This window comes from Sinocyclocheilus rhinocerous, unplaced genomic scaffold, assembly GCF_001515625.1.
Source record: "Sinocyclocheilus rhinocerous isolate Xijiao unplaced genomic scaffold, SAMN03320098_v1.1 scaffold3004, whole genome shotgun sequence".
In the NCBI taxonomy this organism is placed as follows: Eukaryota; Metazoa; Chordata; class Actinopteri; order Cypriniformes; family Cyprinidae; genus Sinocyclocheilus; species Sinocyclocheilus rhinocerous.
The window spans coordinates 225,652-245,621 of NW_015645532.1; the positions used below are offsets into that span (position 1 = coordinate 225,652).

Sequence of the window (19,970 nt, forward strand, 5' to 3'; positions counted from 1 at the left end):
TAACAGGGTTATTTGGTCATAACCCTACCTACATTTCCCCCCACCTATGTTCCCCAAAACCAACCCTCTGCGAAAAATGCTCTTCTTTTTATAAATATACACATCAGCAACTGACTATAAGCAGCGACGAGGGAGCAGCCAGAATCAGCCAAAAGTTGACTGCGTGCACCCTCCCTCGATTAAATTTAGTAGAAAGATGTGAATCGGAAACACGTTCCTGTCCTGTGTGGCTTAAGTCGGCATTGTCCCTTCATGGGCGTCGAAATCCTTTTAAGAGAGAGGCTCTCGCTAAGAGTAGATTACTGTAAAATGAGCATTATGTGGTATGACAGACAGAACAGTAAGTGCGTAATGCAAGCAGTGTCGAGGTAATCAGGTCTAATTGCCAGATTTAGGCTCTGGCGAGCGCCAGACTGAGAGTGTAGTGCAAAAGAAAGCGCTAGGGTTAAAGAAAAGTTTAGTTACAGTAAAGTAAAAAAAAAATATTTTCAACATCACAAACATGCATCCCTGAATGACTAATCTTAAGCTTCATTTTTTTTTAAATGGACGTGTCTAAATCTTAGTCTGTTTCAATGGTGCAGAATATAAAAGGAGGAAACTACAAAGAGTTGAAAGCAATTGTTTTACCTGTTAATAGAAAAACGGGCCTAGGATCGATCCCTGGTGAGAATCCAACTCCATTTGAAATAAATTAGTTTTAAAGATCATGAATTATTTCATAAACCTACCAATCAGAGGAGATAAATTCATTTTTGAAGGGTCAATTTCCAGCCTTGCACGTAACCCTTGAAACCCCGCTTCTCGTTTCTCAAAATGGCATGCCGTCCAAAACGCATGAGCGCTAATGGCGCAGCGCGCAAAGTTCAGATGAAGGGGGCGAACAAAGGGTTAATCTGCTTGCATTTTTTTTAAAATAAAATGTCTCTCTGTCGATACTCTCTTATGGCTTTAGTACGCATTTGTTGCTTTATGTTGTAAAAAACTTCAGCAAATGCTTGCAGTGTCAATGCGACCAGTGATAACTGCCAATTTGTTTCTTATCCCCAGTTATCAGGCTTAAATCCTCCCATGAATCCCTGCAGTTGTGCTCACCCAGATCACCCAGAAAATTGGCACAATTAAAGCCCCATCCTCAATTCCAAATCATTTTAGTTTTTTGTGTCTGTCAGAATCTAAAACGTTTTCCATTTTATGAGGTGTTCTGTGTAATCTACTCGGCTTTGTCTCCTGTCCCCTGCAAGACATCCACTTGCGTTGCGATGGGTGTGGTGGCGGGCGTTGATGTGGATTCGGTTTCGGCGGTGATCCCAGAGTCCTGCCCCTCTGCCCTCATCATCAGTTTAAGCTTTTTCTTTGGTGGGTTCTTCAGGGTGCCCAACCTCTCTTTCACCTTGTACTCCAAGGTACTGTGGGGAATACCGTAGATGTTCTGCGCCTTCGAAACGCTCATCTTCCCACCCATCACCACAGCAATGGCTTCTTCTAGAATCTCGCTGTTGTACTGCCGATAACGTCCCCTTTTCTTTCGGGGTTGCTTGGAGCCGGTCGGGTCTGCCTCTGGATCTGATGTCGGGTACTGAGGTCCCAAAGTTGGCTGTTCGAGGTCTGCACCCCAGTACTCGCCCACGGCTCCCCCATCGAGAAGGCCTCCGAGAGCGGCTCTGCGACTATGCTTTGGCAAGATGGCCCTCAGCTTCCTACTGAGCGCATTCTCCGAGTGCACGTTGCCCAAAGCTATAGAACTGTAACTGTAGAGATCCGAGGCGTTCCCATGGGAGTCCCAAGACAGATCCATGCCTCTGACTTGTGGGATCTTCAAGTCCACTGGAGGGGAATGTCCAGGTTCTTTCTTTACCATGATGGAACCGGTGTCGTGGGACTTTGTACCCTTGGTGAACATGCCTTGGTTCTCCTGGAAAAGAGGCATGTCGTTTAGGTCGCCGCTAACTTGTTTGAGCTTCAGGAGGCCGTCTAGATGGGATTTCCCCCATATCCCATCACGGGAAAGAAGGGACTGGGCTTGGCTGTTGAGAAGACCCGTGGACTCTAGGCTAGCCAAAGAAAGAGGTTGGCCAAGGAGGTGATGTTTCTGGCTCAGGAGTTCCTCTTTTATGAGGAGCGAGCGGGCCAAGGGTGGCTTGAGGGGCCCAGAACCAATACAGTTCTCCCTTATCCCATCATGCAAGCTTCTCGGTGGCAAGCCATCCTCATCATCAACATCTCGATAGTTGTGATCAGCTCTCTGGGAACGCCTAATTTATGGAAAGATAAAATGTTCAGATGTGAGAATGTGGTTTGCTATTGGAAGGAAGTCTTGTAAAGGAAAGGGACAATTACTTTGTCTGCTAGAAAGTGAATAGGGCACTTTCCATTAAAAAGGTACACTTTGGTGTCCCATTACTTTTTTGTAAAAAGAAACAAATACCATGTTTTTGTGTGTGTGAGAGAACTATTAGATCACTGGATCTAATAGATCTCAACTGTATCCAACAATTAAAGTCAAACGTTATAATTTTGACTCAAACTGATGAATTGATAAACAACTATAGTAAAAACTATTTACAATGATTAAATTATTTTAAATAACCATAAGCTTTTTTTTCACAACAATTTGCAATCAACCCTGTTACCACGTGACTTCTCCTAATTACAGCATGGCGACATTTTAAAGGCCTTTCCACACTGAGCACGAAAAAGCGAAACGAATATCGGACGCGATGACGCACTGGAATAAAACAACAGAGTCCTATGGATGCTTCCACATAGACCGCAAACATTCACGCACCGAAAATGCGAATGTTTTTTTCGAACCAGTCCAACGAATCTTTTCAGTTTTGCAAAGTGAAAACACGGGCCGTCCAATAAGATTTGAGCATTACATCACGTGGCCAGAGCAACTGCTGTTTAGCGGTGGTGCTAAAAGCTCAGAAGACTGTATTGAGTACGAGCGTAAAAACACAGAAGTAGAGGACTTTCAGAGTCAGAGCGTGTTCACTCTCTAGATCTTCCGTATTAAAAAAATCGAGTGAAAATTTTTTCTACACATAAAATATGAAAGCAAATAGACATGATTATGACGATATATTTTCTGTATGTGTTTTGTATGCAGCTCATGGTATTTTTATAACAATAAAGGAAGTTTATGACAAATTTTAAGCAGTGTAGCGTTATTAAACATACAAAGAGTGCATGTCTGCCTATTACAGAATCAAAGTCAACTATAGAAGTTATTACATGCACTCGATGATGGTTTAAAGTGGGTTTTAAGCAAATACATTAATTACATACATTTTCAAGTGTAGCTTGATGCTAATTGTACCTCTATTTATATTTTAGGATGCATTCTTGTAAGCATTATAGATAGTTTGTGTTTCTGGTGTAGAACCAAACTTTATTTATCTTAATTTAATGCTGTATGTTGAGCAGCGGACGATGTTAAATCCATATACAAGATACATATCTGAGGAAAAATGCATTGCTGGTTGTGCCACTTAGCGTGCGGGGTGTGAATTAGTAGAAGGCGATCAATCGTTTTGCGCTCGATGTGAAAGCACCGTTTGCCGGCGATTCACCTCACTTTTTTGCATCGCGCTCAGTGTGAAACGGCCTTAAGACGTTGACTGAATTTATCAAGCCCAATCATTCAACCATTAACAAAGATATTGCAAGAAAAAATGTTCAATCACATGTTTTCTTCAATTTATAGGAAATAATTGTTTCAACATTCCAGTTGATAGACTTTTTGAATGGGTAACAGGTTAGCAAATTTAGGTTAAGTTAATATCTCACTGAAGTAGTGGGGTTAGCTAGTTTGCGACCAAATATTCAGTGACAGATTAACTAATCAATTTCTAGCATTTTTTCATTTAATCCATTTTGTCTTTTAAATTACATATTTGTATAAAGTTTCACAGACGATCATTCACAGTACCATTTTGTATCTTTCAGAGAACAAAAAGTATAATTAAAATAAATGTACCTCTCCTGAGGAAATGATCGTATGTACCTCAGTTTACTTACCCTAAAGTGTCTTAGTATGGAAAAGAAGGACACTGACTGTCTAGGCTGGAAACTGAAGGTCACACAAGGGATTGTCCATAAACTATCACCATTGTTCTCTGATGACACTTCATGTAGATTACTCTGGCTCGTCTGTTCCTTCAAGCATCAGCTAAATTATGAAATTTGATTCCTGGCCATGATTCAAATAAAGCTTATTACTGTAAAAACTGCATATACACACCATTCTCTACCAGATTTATACAAATTTCACTACATGGAGGTACTTTTTTGTTTTTTTCCTTTCTTGTTTTATATATCCAACTAACAATTATTTTACCCTAAAAGAGTTAGTATCATTTTAAGGACACCTGTTATCTTTGCATTATACAGTTCGGGTTAAAATCCTTACTAGTAAATCTAAAATTCTTCAAAATTGTTTAAAATATATCAAAATACTTCTTACCCCTTAACTGTGGGCATGATTGAGAAACCATGAGAGCTTTTCAGTGAGACACTACCATGACTGTGGTTCTTCTTAGTTGAGAGGTCAAGGACTCCATCTGTAAATAAAAACATCATATTCTAAGACCAAACTAAGGAAAATCAATCAACCAAACTTAATCACACCGTCTAGTTTTCTTTTAACCGTATAGATCCAACTTTCTTTTTGATATTTTATACTGCTGAACACTTAGTTCTTTACATTCTCTTTCCGAGGTTCTGGTTTTTGTGCTTATATAATCAATATGACTAATAATTATGATGATGATTATTACTAAATAAAAATATTAAACAAAATAAGAAATATTTCATTATTAAAAATGAAAAAAATATAGTATTTAAAAAAAATATATATATGATAATTCGAAAATAATAATAATATACTGTACAGTGTCCTATTAACATGCAGGTGGCCTATAACTATAAATCATTAGAAGGGTTTTATTATAAAATATATTATGATAAAATTATCTAATTTCTGAATTTTTTGAAAATTCATGTTTTTAATATGAAAAATGAGCCTCTTATACATCTCATTTATGCATTGAGGGGGGAAAAACTATTGGAGAAAAACTATTGAACTAACTATTGGAGAACACCGGAGAAAAACATATGGTTTACTTCAAATTCTTTTGAGAGAAGTATTATTTTTTCTTAATTTTACCCAAAACAGGGTGGCGTGAGCATTATGGAGCACTATAAACTTGCTATTTATGTTTCATAGCTTATTATAGCTTATTTTTGGGCAAATCAAAGGTCAAATCTTTGATTCTTTTCAGCATGTCAGTTCTTTTGAACTGTTTAAAACACTTATTCAACAATTAATTAACTTAAGAACAAAAAATATTTGTAGGTAAATTGCTGTTTATTATTATTTATTGATATTTCTGTGAATACAGATAAAAAATATTGTATATTTATAATGTTAATGTTAGTGGAAACCATTCCTTGATCATTTTTTTTAACTGAAACTAAAACCTAGGTAAAATGTTACAAATATATTCCAGTTTTTCAGTTGCCTATATGATAACTTGTTTTCAGATAAAACATATACAGAGTTCTGGCATGAAACTCTAGATGGCGCAGTCTGATAGGTCTAACTCAATCTGACCTAATGACATCATTATCACATGGCACAGCTGATTGGTTCTCTCCTGTATCGGTAGCCAATGAGCTTGCTGCTCAACATTCAAATATATGACTAGTGGTTGCCGTAGCAGTTGCAGCTTGCTTCAGAAACCCTCCACCTTCCCCAGCTCCACCTGTATAGATCTGCTACAAGGTGATTCATGTACGCTATATGGGGGTTATTTCATGTATGTTATATTTGCAACAGCAATATTTCTTACATGCTCACAGCAGCATGTTGTGGATGTACTGCAAGTAGCAAGTTTTGGTACTTGCTCTGCCGCAGCAGCAGCAGCAGCGTAGCAGATCTATTCCGCCAAGACCAAATACATTAACACTGTCATGTACATTAAATGTAAACCACGGCTTCACGGGGCTTATTGCTTTATTTAGTTATATAATAGTTTTAATTTTTTATGTATATTATTGTATTTTTATTTCCGTTTTCAAGTTACACTAAGTGAAAATAAGTTTTTTTTGTTTCAGGTTGTTTATTTTATTTCAAGTAACAATTTTTCTTTGAACAGTTTTAGTATTCGTTAACTATAATAACCCTGCTTCACACACATTTGAACAAATCTCTCGTATTTTGCAGTATTGTTATTGAACAGGCAGGTGAACATGATACAATAAGTTAATATTTGCTAAAACGTACTAAACGTACCTCTTGTCAATTTTTCTCTTATATGAATTTTATATCTTATAACACGGCATCATTAAACTATTTAATTCTACATTAAACTACACTTGGTTAGTGCCATTGTGGCAGACAAGTCTTTGAAAACATTTCCTACAGGGCAGTAAAGTCCTGCAGACTTCCAAAAAGGAAAAGCTGTTTCCTAAGTTTGTTTAGAGTAAAAAAAAACATCAAATATACACGGCCAGGAAGAGAAACAGAAGACTAAAAACATTTGAACATCAAAACACTTGGACATCCATATACATATGCTGTGTGTATAATCTGTGTGTTAAAATTTTAATTTGATTTAAATTTGCAAGGGCTTTTAGGAATTGTCAAAATGAATTTTTGCCATAACTATTTGAATTTTATTTTAAAAATCTATTTATAAAGGACATCAATTTAAATCACCACTTTAATTGCCTTTGTTTATAACGAAAAAAGAAAGAAAAATACAAAAATGAAAAAAAAAAGTATCTTCACTTTATCAACTACGTTGGTTTCAGCTTATGTAAAGTACAACATAATGCATGTCTTACCCTTTCTATAGAAGACAACATTGAGGAAATCCTCTGCTTGCTTCTCAAGTTTGTTAATGTTGGACTGCTCTTGTTTGAAGCTGTCTGCTTCTGATAAAACTTGGTTGTTCAAACCAACCAAATTTTCCTGGAGAGAAAAAAATAAAATAAGAGACTATAATTAATTTAAAAATCAAAATCAGACCTATTTGAAAATTCATGTACATTTGATAATCATACTTCATTACGAAGTCCAATATTGTACCAATGTACTTGTCAGATTACTAGCCTGTAAAATATCTGCAAATTTGTGAATACAAAAGCTGTTCAATGTCAGAGAAAGAATAAAGCTGATTTATCGTTTAAGGTTTGTTGTATAGAAAATCCCCAGGGCAAATGACAGACAGTGTTGTAGTTCCTTCACAGTCCATCTGTCACATCTGAAGATGTGTTGTCAAGTCACAGCTGAACAAAAACTTAAGTTATAATAATAATTACCGACTTATAAACATTGAAAGCGTTAATGAGCATCTCCTATTTTTTTCTTTCAACCCCAATGACCCAGCTACTACAAACATATTTAAAGTGCTGCGTGGTTGAAAACATTCAATGACTCAGAGTGATATGTGGAATTGCTAATGCATTGTTTGTGGAAATATATAGATAGGAAATTAAGAGTGAGATTAATTACCTTCACTTTTTCACGTCTTAAGCAGCAAAAGAGACAATTTTCATTAAACGACCAATCTGACACACCCTCCGGCTCACAATCTGCAAGAGAAAATAAAACATTTTAGTGCTGTTATTTTATAAACAAACACTAAATACCAGTGTTGGGGAAAGTTACTTTTAAAAGTAATGCATTACAATATTGCGATACTCCCTAAAAAGTAACTAATTACATTACTTAAGTTACTTTTTATGGAAAGTAATGCGTTACATTACTTTTGCATTACTTTTTAAATATGAGCAGGGCTTGCTTGAATTAAGTTACTGGAAAATAATTTTGCTTCTGAAATGTGTTGAGGATGTTTATTTATTTATTTTTTTAAAAATACTAATATGGGTTAAGAAAAGTTTTTTTGCAGCATACTGCAATCCACAGATTGAATTAAACAAGGCTCTGACCTTGTTCGCTGGGTTCTGTCTCTGGTTTCTTGACGGTGAGGTCCAGTGGGGAGTCCTGGTCTGCCATGAGAAGCTTGCTGAGGACGGGATTCTGTGCGGAGGCAGCGGCGCCGGCACCAGGTGTGGAGGTGTCCGGCTCCAGCGAGGGCGCTTTCGGCAGGCTTTGGTCCTTGGTGCCGTTGGGCTGGGACTGGGGTTGGGGTACGTCCTGAGTTGAGCTGGTTTTTGAGGTATATTCGGCAGCAAACTGTCGGATCATTCGCTGCATGATCTCACGAGCCACTAGAGGAATGTGAGGGTCTGTAAATCTCGGGAGGTCTGCTGAGGGAAAATATATGAAGGAATAAATATATTACTTGTTTTTTGAAGATACAGGGAAATAGATTTTGGCTACAAAACATAAAAAGTCACACTTTACACCAGTGCTATTTTAGTATAACTGAGATATTATTATAGTTTGAATCATTTAAAAATGTTTTACATTTTAATTCATTTTTATTAGTTTGTAATTAATTTCTGTTTATAAAACGGATAGTTCCGGTCCTTGATTCTGATTGGCTGAGCCGCGTTCGAAGCTGTTGTAAATTACTCTACAAACACACACCTTTGTTTACTTCTGTGTGTTGCTCGGCAACCACTTTGTTGGAACCACAACTGTTTCTGAGGAACTACATTGTTTGGTGGAAGAATAATATTTTGGGTCACATATTTTTTTTTTATTATAATATTACCAAACAATAAAAATATAAAGAGAGAAGCTTTCCTTTTTTCGAGAAAACTTCAGAAATACATCTTCCGCTGGTTGCTCCCATGCAAAGGTCAGAAGCGTGAAACGGTTTTGTTACATTTGATTTGAGTTTGAAAAACTGAATTATTGCTCCTAATGCAAACTGCAATACAAGTGAACTTGTCTAATTTCAGTGCATACTAGGGCTGCACGATTCTTGCTAAAATGTGAATCACGATTTTTCTCCATGGGAACTGAGATCACGATTCTCTTACACGATTCTCATTTTTTCAACCAAAATTTATCGCACTCAAGTACAAAAAAAAAACACAGGACTAGAGCTGCACGATTCTGGATAAATTGAGAATCACGTTTTTTTTTAATCTCAAATAGAGATCACGATTCTAAAACAAAGTAACTAAACAAAATAATGTGTGCCAAAATATGATTGCTGCAGTCTATTTAAAAGTGTTTAATTAATTTGAATGAAGTATTAACCATTTTAATATACACTACCAGTCAAAAGAGTTTGAATGGTAAGATTTTTTTGTTTTTTAAAGAATTCTCTTCAGCTCACCAAGCCTGCATTTATTTGATCCAAAATACAGCAAAAGCAGTAATACTGTGAAATATTTTTACTATTTAAAATAACAGCTTTCTATTTGAATATATTTTAAACTGTAATTTATTTCCAATGATTCATTCAATTATACATTTTTTAAGTCACTCTTCTTAGTGGCGAAACAATGCAATCGACACAAACGTTATGTGGCAGTTACTTTCAAACGCGGAATGATCCGGTAAGACTTTGTCAAAGGTTTAATAGACATGGGAGAATCGTTGTCATTTAGAAATGAGATCGTGTGGTTTTCTGAATCGAGATCGTGATCTTTTAACGATTAATCGTGCAGCTCTAGTGCATACTTTCAACTTTCATTGTTCAGAATTTAGCAAGTCAGTTGTTTAATTCAGGGCTGAGAGATATGTTTTGTTATACCTCATATCTAATTCTATATTTCAATATTCTCAGTAATAATCTAAATATTCATGTATTTTTTACATTCTGATCAAACACCCATTGAAATTGCTTCAAAATTGCTTCAGAATTCTTAAGAACTGCATGCAAAAACTGTAATATTTAACTACATATATTTTTACTAGGACTGTCAACTGATTTAAAAATATTAATTAAAATAACCCACATATTAATATTTGCTGAGAAAAGCCCTTAAAGGAAGACCTAGTCAAATGTATTGGTGACACCGACAGGAGTCATGTGCATGATCTTCTTGAGCACGAGAAATGAAATGACAAAGGTTTTTTGGTGTAAGAAACCTTGACTACCATAAGTGGGCCTTGGGGGGAAATTAAAGTCATAAATCTTGACCCCATATATGACCCCTTTAAATGTTTTTCTTTGTTATGATCTTTGACAGACTATGTTTCCAACACGGTGTCTGATCATAGCCGCTAGCTAACAATCACATGACAAGGACATTTTGTTTATTTTTAGCAGTTGCTGTCTGTTGACCGATTGACTGCGAAATAACCCGAGAGGAGACAATCTTCCGTTCTTGACTGCTCCATGTATGTGACAGGTAAAGATGTCTTATATGCATATATTTGTTATTTTCATAATGAAGAAATTAAAATACGGAACAGGCAATTAAAAAAAGACAAAATGCTGACTATAAAAAGAAATGTGACATATGTTACAGTACAAGCAATTAGATGATCGCTTATTATCAAAGAAAATGTATAACTACCTAACCTAACTTGAGCAACTTTTAAAGTTCATTAACACTTCCACCTAAAAGGCCATTCAATTTGTGGCAGTGTGAATTTTAGGTTACTGTTTTTGAAAAAATAAGTATTTCTCTAACAATAAACAATTACCAACACAAGTCAAAACTTAGGAAAAACATGACCTTTTTCTCCAACACAAAAATTGTTCACTGTGTGAAGTTTTAATTTGCCAATCAAGAGCTGCACAAAGAGCAAAGCCATCTTTATATTCAGGTTTAAATTTAGTTTGATGTATGTGATTTCGATAGTTTAACTCATGAATGGTTCTTCTGAGCGAACAGTTAATTGTATACACCTTCAGAAACAGACAATTTAAACATTTTCTGAACTGCTAATGTGCAATTAGATTGATTATATTTTATGAATGAATTTACAAAATGACTAAAGGGCTTAGAATAGAGCCTTGTGGTACTCCAGAACAAAAACAGAAAACGGGTGTTTTTCATCAGAGCAATTTTGTTTGAGTTGACCAAAAAAAAACAAAAAACAAAAAAAAAACTTTTCATACTCTAATTAGTTTATTTAAAGGTGCAGTACAGAAGATTTGTCCATTTAGTGGCTTAGGTATAAAACTACAAACTAAAAGCTGGGCTCCGGCTCAGCTTTACAGTGCAGATGAGTGTGATGGTTTGAGCCGTATTGGTGCACATATAAGTTACAAAACATTTCTGAAGCACAAAAAACAACTCAATAAATATAATGACGTGATAGATTTGAAAAGACCAATTTTTTTTTTTACTATATTTAAGCATAAGTTAACATCTATAATTAATATTAGACTGTTGTAAGGATATGCAACAGAACAATGTGTTTAAAAAGAAAAATAATATATGCAATAAAAGTCGGCAACTTTTTGTCTCTCTAAGGCTACTTTTATTGTACATACCTTAAACACAATAATATTTTTTTTTTTACTTTTTCATAGTTTCATGTTAATTGGAAATTATGAAAATTACTATAATTTAAAATATAGTTTTTGGACAAGGTTAAAACCATAACATCTATACAAGAAATGTAAAAAAAAAAATGTAAAAAAAAGATTCAAATATTATATTATTTAGACTATAATTAAAAGTTAAATTCAAAAAAAGAATTCTAATCTAAACGTAACCATCAATATAATCTTCACCTCCATCGTATGCAGTGTAACACTGACCTTGAAAGAGGGTAAGATCTTTTACGAGTCCTGGTCCAAACAGCCCCTCCAAAATGCTTTCGAACCCTGTGAAGCAGACAAAGGTATATTCTTATTAGCTCTGTGCAAGGTCTATAAGTACAAATCACACGTCTACCCACGTCCACCCCCACACGTGCACAAACTGCTTTCAATTTTATGAACTAAATCAATTCTTTGCCGATTTAATGTTGCCACTCAATTTAATTAACTGCAAATACTGGCTCAAGTGCAGAGTTGCATGAATACACCCTGAAGAATCTGCTAAAATGGGAAACAAAAAAATAGATAAGTATTATTCTGTGTAAACGTTTTATAGTAGTGATTCTTAGAAAGGAAATCTTGGAAAGGAATCAATTGCAATTTAGTCATCTGAATGTCAAGATGTGAATTCCTGTAATTTTGGTGCTTTAAAAAGGGAACAAATTTAAAGACACAATTTTTTGAGAGGTTTACCTTGCTATAGCTAATGCAAAACACATTGCAATCTCCTAATTAAATAAAAAAAGACAAAAAAAGCAAAGAAATCCACATAGATTTATAATAGCAGTCATCATAATAAAAAATAATAAGCATGAACAAAATAACATTTTTGTGCAATCTCCAGTCTAAACCACACACTTAAACTTGAATGGATCATAGTGGCATTTTCTCAGGTTGTTTAAGGCAAATCCTTACAGCTTGTTCAATAATGTCCTTAGTTATGCTGTCGCAATGATTAAGAAGAACGTCTCAGTTACGTATGTAACCCTCGTTCCCTGAAGGAGGGAACGGAGACGTCACGTCGGATGACCGACGAATTGGGATCTCGCTTAGAGGGACTGTGCACTTGCAGTAACGCCGAAGCGTGTAAGGCGGACGCAGCTTTTCCACAGGCCGTATAAGCAGTGTCGATCAAGGCCGACGAGTGCCTACAGGCCCGGGAGGGGAGCAACGGTTTGCCCCGCCAAGTGGTAGCGGCATTTGGACACAATTGCATCGCAACCGACCGCTCCACCTGGGGAACTCCCGCGTACCCCCACGCTGGACCCCCATCGAGGGTGGTGAGGGAGGATGAGCCACTGGGCCGGTTTCTGGCAGTGAAAGGTGCCGTCCATGACCCAGCGATCTCATCATGCACCTCCGGGAAGAAAGGCACTGGAGTGGGGCCCTGAGAACCAGCGCAGGCCACCCCGATTCGGGACGCGGTGGAAGATTCCACTCGAGCCCGACTCTCTCGGCGGCCCGGGAAAGCATAGCCATTATTTCTGGATCCGATTCAGGCATTGCTACGGTCCCGGAGGAGAGCAGCGCAGCCGAATCTTCCTCTCCAGAAAGCTCTGGCTCACCCTCCGATGCTGCAATCGACATCCGATCGTCGGGGGGAGCCTCGGAAGAAACAGGTGGTATCCCCCGGGAGGATCCAGCCTGCTCTTTCGAGGGCTCCACTGGCTGGAGGGGATTCCTCACCGTGACCGTAAGACCAGTCCGCCCACCGCTAGAAAAAGTAGAAAAAGGACTGCCACCAGAGGGAGCCCCAGATCTAGGCAGTGGCACGGGCACTCCGCCCCCTTGCAGGCCTTGCAGGCTGGCCCGCAATGGGAGCATGAGTCATCCACGAAAGCCACCTCAGCGTGCTTCATGCCCAGGCACGAGAGGCAGCGATCGTGACCATCACCCGGCGCCAGGTAACGACCGCACCCAGAAACACACGGATGGTACGACATCTTTAAAAAGACGCGTCTTTAAAAAGACGTTCCACCCGTGAAGCTCTTTTAGATGGAAATTGCTCTTTTAGTGTGCTGAAGCGCACAGGGGAGATGGCCGTCTGCAACACACACAGGGGTAGTGCAGCCTGCTGTGTGCAACCCACTCGACACGGGAAAACCACCGCCGCTGAAGCGCCGTCCACCAGCACGAGAGCCCACCGAAGAGCGTGCTTGACTGTAGTTTCCACTACCGTAGACTTAGGTCAGGAGCAGAACGATAGAACCGCTCGGCTCCGAAGCGAAAAGCTGAATATGCGCTGCATCTGCTGCCTACTTATACTCACGCTGTGATCAGCAGCAGCTGGATGCAATAATCGCATGCCAATGTGCATTGGCTCGTTTAGTTTACACTCGAAGTAGATTGGTCTCTCTAAGCGAGATCCCAATTCGTCGGTCATCCGACGTGACGTCGAGAGTGACCGACTGAAAGGGAACAATGCTTATACTGTCAAGTGCATTTCTATGTGACAAAAATGCAGTAGGCTATTAGTTTGTTGCATTTGCTGTGAATTCAGTAATATATCATTATTTGTTTTTGTCCTCATTTATTTATTTATTTACTTACTCCAATTGAAGGGATCCGATTCAGGCATTGCTACAGTCCCAGAGGAGAGCAGCGCAGCTGAATCCTCCTCTCCAGAAAGCTCTGGCTCACCCTCCGATGCTGCAATCGACATCCGATCGTCGGGGGGAGCCTCGGAAGAAACAGGTGGTATCCCCCGGGAGGATCCAGCCTGCTCTCTCGAGGGCTCCGCTGGCTTCGAAGTGCCGGCTGGTTCGGGCATCCCCTTCCTTGTAGGAGGGGAATTCCTCACCGTGACCGTGAGACCAGTCCGCCCACTGCCAGAAAAAGGGTACCCCCGGCTGCCACCAGAGGGAACCCCAGATCTAGGCAGTGGCACGGGCACTCCGCCCCCTTGCAGGTAACGGAGTCTGGTCCGCAACTCCGAGATGGTCATACCCCCGCAATGGGAGCATGAGTCATCCACGAAAGCCGCCTCAGCGTGCTTCACGCCCAGGCACGAGAGGCAGCGATCGTGACCATCACCCGGCGCCAGGTAACGACCGCACCCAGAAACACACGGATGGTATGACATCTTTAAAAAGACGCGTCTTTAAAAAGACGTTCCACCCGTGAAGCTCTTTTAGAATGGAAATTGCTCTTTTAGTGTGCTGAAGCGCACAGGGGAGATGGCCGTCTGCAACACACACAGGGGTAGTGCAGCCTGTTGTGTGCAACCCACTCGACACGGGAAAACCACCGCCGCTGAAGCGCCGTCCACCAGCACGAGAGCCCACCGAAGAGCGTGCTTGACTGTAGTTTTTCTCACTACTGTAGGAAGGTCAGGAGCAGAACGATAGAACCGCTCGGCTCCGAAGCGAAAAGGTGAATATGCGCTGCATCTGCTGCCTACTTATACTCACGCTGTGATCAGCAGCAGCTGGATGCAATAATCGCATGCCAATGTGCATTGGCTCGTTTAGTTTACACTCGAAGTAGATTGGTCCCTCTAAGCGAGATCCCAATTCGTCGGTCATCCGACGTGACGTCGAGAGTGACCGACTGAAAGGGAACATAATCAAGTTTTTGTCCTTCAGGAGATGGCTGTCTTTCTGACAGAAACACAAACCGCCAGGTTTAGTTAGTGCGATTCACTATTCATCAGCTGTTCCCACTGCAGTTTGCTTATAAAGCATGCATTCCAAATTGTTGCTGGCTACAAAGGAGGCTTTGAAAACAAAAATGAGCACTTAAAAATGTTCCAACATTCCAGTTCATTAAATGCACAGCATTACTGCTAAAACTGCAGCAGTTTTGAAGCTCTAGTGGATAATTGCATCGGTACACAATGATTGAGTACTGTACATAGAATGCAAAGATATTTGTGATAAAGCACAACATTATGTTAGACTTGTTTTTGTAATTACATTTCAGAAATACTAAGAATTTTGAAAAAAAAATGAAATCATACTCTTCCAAAAATTCATAAACCCTCATTAAATTGACTTGAATTTATAAGTGATACTGAGTTTTGTATTAAAAGCTTGTGTAATTGTGAAATTCATATTATAATTATATTTTATATTCATTAATTTTTATTTTATAAAAATTTATAAAATGTTACCAAATTTCTGTTTGGTATTTTTATCTAACATATTTTTTTTTTTTTATTGGACAAAATAATGAACAATGCAAGATTTCTCTTGAAGATAAAGAAAGATTGTAAATTTTATATTCATCTGCTAAAAGTATTTTTTTTTTTTCAAACTTCAGGATTTCATCCTCAAAGCTAACACACAATGACTACAAACTTCCAAATTTGATTTCATGGGATGTTTAAGATGGTAAAAAGTGTTAGTAATTATAAATCAAAACTGATAAGCTAATTTTATTACAAAAAAATTAAAAATAAATCGAGGTAAAAAAACGTTTACAAATGCCACATAAAATAGACCCTAAAATATAAGCCTTTCCCAAGTAGACCAAATTTTGGGTTGCAGGGTATTAATTATTCCGTTTTATCATCTGCAACATGGTTTCATAAGTCCTGGTGTAATATTCAATACGAAAAGCACTAGTGCAAGAGGCCTGTTAGAGGAGAACTGTGTGGGATATCGCCACAAAAGAGCATCTCAATCAACCCAACAAAACTAACATTCATTCACTACAAAACTCTAAATCACCAAGACCCAATAAAGAATGCAGTGCATACATACACACACAAAAATTTAACAATCATGGTAAGGAAAGGTCCCATGGAGGGGTGCGTGAACGTACAGAAACAAGCCAATCAATTCAACATTAGGGAGGGTCAGGTCAGCAGCTTTTTGTTTGAACTTCCTGGTGACCATTAATAGTCTATATATAGTGTAGTGGATGTATGAATAATTTACTTTCACTGGGCAACAAGCACCCATGTATCTAACCAGTAGATAAGATCGATATATCGTACAGAGTCTGAGTACTGCAGATGGTTGAAGGACACTATTTCCAAGCAAGCTTCCCACACAAGCTAACTGTTCAATATAAAATGTAATTAAATCTAACCTAACAAACTGCATATGTTTAATCTATATTAAGGACAGATTCTTTAGAAGGTTCGGCTACTGTAAAAACATAATCATGCTGAAATTAGCCTAAACATAATTAACTTGGAGTGCTTTGCTTATGTTTCTATATCCATGAACTACATTACGTTTTTTAAACAGTAACCTCATGCTATGTTCTTGTCATGTTCATGTTCATATATATGAAAAAAAAAGAAAAAGGAAAGAAAATAAGAATGCCACAAACTGGATGTGATAATGTCTCTAAGCAAAGGATGATATTTGGCATTATAATTATTTTTAGCTGTGGTGACGGCATGTCAATTTAGAGATTTTCACACATTGGACCGAGTACCGAACCCTGAGACACACCACTTGACATTTGGCCCCTTTAAAATGAACTTGGATATTAACTGCTTCTGAATTATTATTACAATAGTTTGCTAATATTTTTGATTCATGAATGTTGCTGTAGTGTTATAGAGTTTTTTGATGTTGTTTTATTTTAAATCAAATTGGTTGCTAATTTAGGCTTCAAATATACACTTTCCTAAAGGCTTAAGCTGTTGTCAATGTCTTCCGGACTTCTTCTGTAACATTTTAAGGAACTAAGCACCACCCAAGAGATCAATATCATCTTACATAAAGACTAGAAAAAAAAGAGCTTTCTCTCTCCGGGGAGTACAATACCTTCATTAAATCATTAAAATCAGCATATTGGAGACGGTGCACGCTTTCTTCCCCGTGGTTTATCTTAACCCTAAATTAAGCCAACTCCCTACCCCCAATTCTTCATACATGGGAGGCAGAAAGGGGGTTGGGGTTGTTCTTGAGGGGAAATCTGTGTCAGATACAACCATCTCTATCTGGTAGAGCCATTCCATGAGACGGATACTACTAAACTGCCTGGCCGAAGGGAACCAAGACAACTTAATTTTTAGAGTTTAAGAACAAATCAATGAACAAATTGACCAATATAATGAATATAATTTACTGAAACACACCTGTTTCAACACACACACACACACACACACACACACACACACACATATATAGTTACTGTAGCAACATTTCTGATGGTAAGAGTAGATCGCCCTCTATCCAGCCCCAAGCAGTTCAAAAGACAAAAAAAAAGACACTCCAAAAAATATGTTCCCAGCCCTACCCCCACCCTCATTCTTCAGTCCATTGTTGTGTTTAAAGAGTAGTTTCTCCACATTTCAACTGCATTTATCCAATTTCACTCTGAGCATATTCAAATTGGGGAGGGGCGGAATAAACTGGGTCATTTCTCTTTGTTTGGTTAAGGAGTTAACCCACAAAAAAAGCCGCAGTCCCTGAGAAAGCAATCCTAATCTGTGAAGAACCTGCCATTGTGACCCTGACGGCTATTCTTTAAATTTAGAAGAAAGAAAGCAGCAACATTTTTCTGATAATTCTCTGACAGGAAGCTGACGGCTGAAATTCAGTGTGGCGGCACGCAGGAGTCACGCTGTGCAGTTCAACGATCCTGTTGGGGCCAATGATTTATTCAGTGCGCCATGTGCCAAAAGCAGAACGTCTAATTAATTATCCAATTATTTAATTATCTAACTGAAGGCCGCTGAAATGATTAGGAATTCAATTGTTAAGCTCAGGCTTAAAATCTTTTATTATTCCTTTGACATAAAAACAAATGAAATAAGATTTCAATGCGCTCAAATATTAGCTCAGCAAGAAATGCAGCAAGAATAATACAGAGCACATTTTGAGAGGTCTCACTATGTTTAATATGCCTTTTCAATACATTTAACAAAATGCATATCTAAATAATGTAAAGTGAAATGCACGCTGAAAATGTCAAAGACGTCAACACTACATGAGTAGTACATACTTGAAGTACTATATAAGTAAACAAATAATAACACGCTTCCCAAAAAGCTCAAATAGCTTGAGGATTTGAGGTATTATTCATGTCCGTGATACAAAAACACTAAAATATGTATTTAGTGTTGGGATTTGTTCAAACAAGCTCAAGAAAATGTCGCTAGACAAAATCTGATGTGAGAGTAAGGAATTCAAATGATTACATGCTGTCTATAATGTAAATATAAATATAAAAAAAGTTTTAATAAATAATATTTAAAAATATATAATAACATTTATTCATAAATAATACTAGTAGTATTTATTATTATTGGTTTATATCTTATTTTTATATTTTTTCAGCAAGTATTGAATGAGCTATAATTGGTTTGGGGCTGTACGATTCATTATTTAATCAAATGTTTTTTAAATGTACACTTTAGATCAAATTTAAAAGTAATTAATTTGACATCTATTTTCACATTTTTACTAACATAATTTAAATTCACAGATCATTATCTTCAACTCTAGATGCAGTGACACTTTGTCTCAATGTATTCAAATGCTTATATGTTTTATTCAGTGTTTAAGCCGCTCATATTGTTAGTGGAGTAGAGCAGATGTTGAGGTAACAGTTATTGCCTTGAAGATTTGACTGCTTTTTCTGCAGCCGGAAAGATTCACCCTTGAGAAAGTAGATAGTAGATGAATGCTTAAAGACGTATCGCTCTCTAGGAAGCATTTCTTCTCTTGTCTCAGTCACCTGCAAGGGACGGCGTACACACATACTGTACAAACGAATGCTGAATGAATAGAGTGTATGTCGCCTGTGACTGCTGTTGGTGACAATGTGATATCTATAGACTGAAGTTCTCTACTCGGTGAACTTCTACTGAAAGTGCTTTATAGGTTTCCTACGCTTCAATTCACACGTTCTGCCAGATTCAATTCACTTCAGTTCCAAATAAACTGTAAACATGGACACAAAAGCGTAGCCCACAGCAGAACGTGTCAAATGCTTTGAACGTTTCTAAAAAAAGGAAAACAAAATAACTAAATAAACACATGGTGGCAGAAATAAAGTGAAGAATTTTTTTTAATATTTGGCCTTCTTACAACTAAATATAGCCTTGTAAGCACAAATAGCATAACTTTTTGGCTTTTATACCATGTGAGAATGAAAAACGCTGAGAAGTGAAGGGAAGAGATTTTTTGAATGCAAAATGTTGCAAGCCGGATTCGAGCCTCCAGTGTCCGCATGAGCATCATAGCTTTGCTACATCTCCACGTATAAGCCTTTTGCATTTGCATTTGCATAAATGCAGTTGCATTTTCTTCATTCAAGGCCTCTAACTACCAAAAAAAAAAGTGTTTTCCTTTATGGCAGAAGTGTAAATAAAAGAGTGGCACATCACCTGTGTGTGATTAATGATATAAATAAGCATACGCTATTGCCATTTTGACTGCCTTTACAATTTAATGCCCTCTATCCACGTATTTCATACATAGACATCAAACTAATTAATTTGAAGGACTGCAGAAAAAGCTAATTATGAGGTCGCAAGGTGCACATATTTTATTATTAAAGAGAGAACAGAAAAGGGAAGTTTGTAGCGGCAGACCGGCTTTTCTCGGATGTGCGCTTCCTAACCTCGGGGCGGGC

General features: G+C 37.8%; 1 protein-coding gene across 1 annotated transcript; it reads right to left on the bottom strand.

Moving 5' to 3' along the window:
- Window positions 1-873: 873 nt before the first annotated feature.
- LOC107706118 (ligand-dependent corepressor-like) lies at window positions 874-11,706 on the bottom strand. Its single transcript, XM_016509703.1, has 4 exons — window positions 11,649-11,706; window positions 7,960-8,277; window positions 4,469-4,565; window positions 874-2,255 (listed from the first exon to the last, which is right to left on the bottom strand). Exons 2-4 carry the CDS (start codon window positions 8,225-8,227, stop codon window positions 1,214-1,216), a joined length of 1,407 nt encoding a protein of 468 aa, XP_016365189.1. The 5' UTR covers window positions 8,228-8,277; window positions 11,649-11,706; the 3' UTR covers window positions 874-1,213.
- Window positions 11,707-19,970: the final 8,264 nt, after the last annotated feature.

Bases quoted from the DNA above. Each gene is read 5' to 3' on its own strand.
- LOC107706118 (XM_016509703.1), bottom strand. From the start codon at position 8,227: ATGCAGCGAATGATCCGACAGTTTGCTGCCGAATATACCTCAAAAACC. The intron at 4,566-7,959 runs GTCAGAGCCTTG...TTTTATTTACAG, and splicing joins GACAGAACCCAGCGAACAAG to ATGGAGTCCTTGACCTCTCA. The intron at 2,256-4,468 runs GTAAGAAGTATT...TCCATAAATTAG, and splicing joins ATCATGCCCACAGTTAAGGG to GCGTTCCCAGAGAGCTGATC.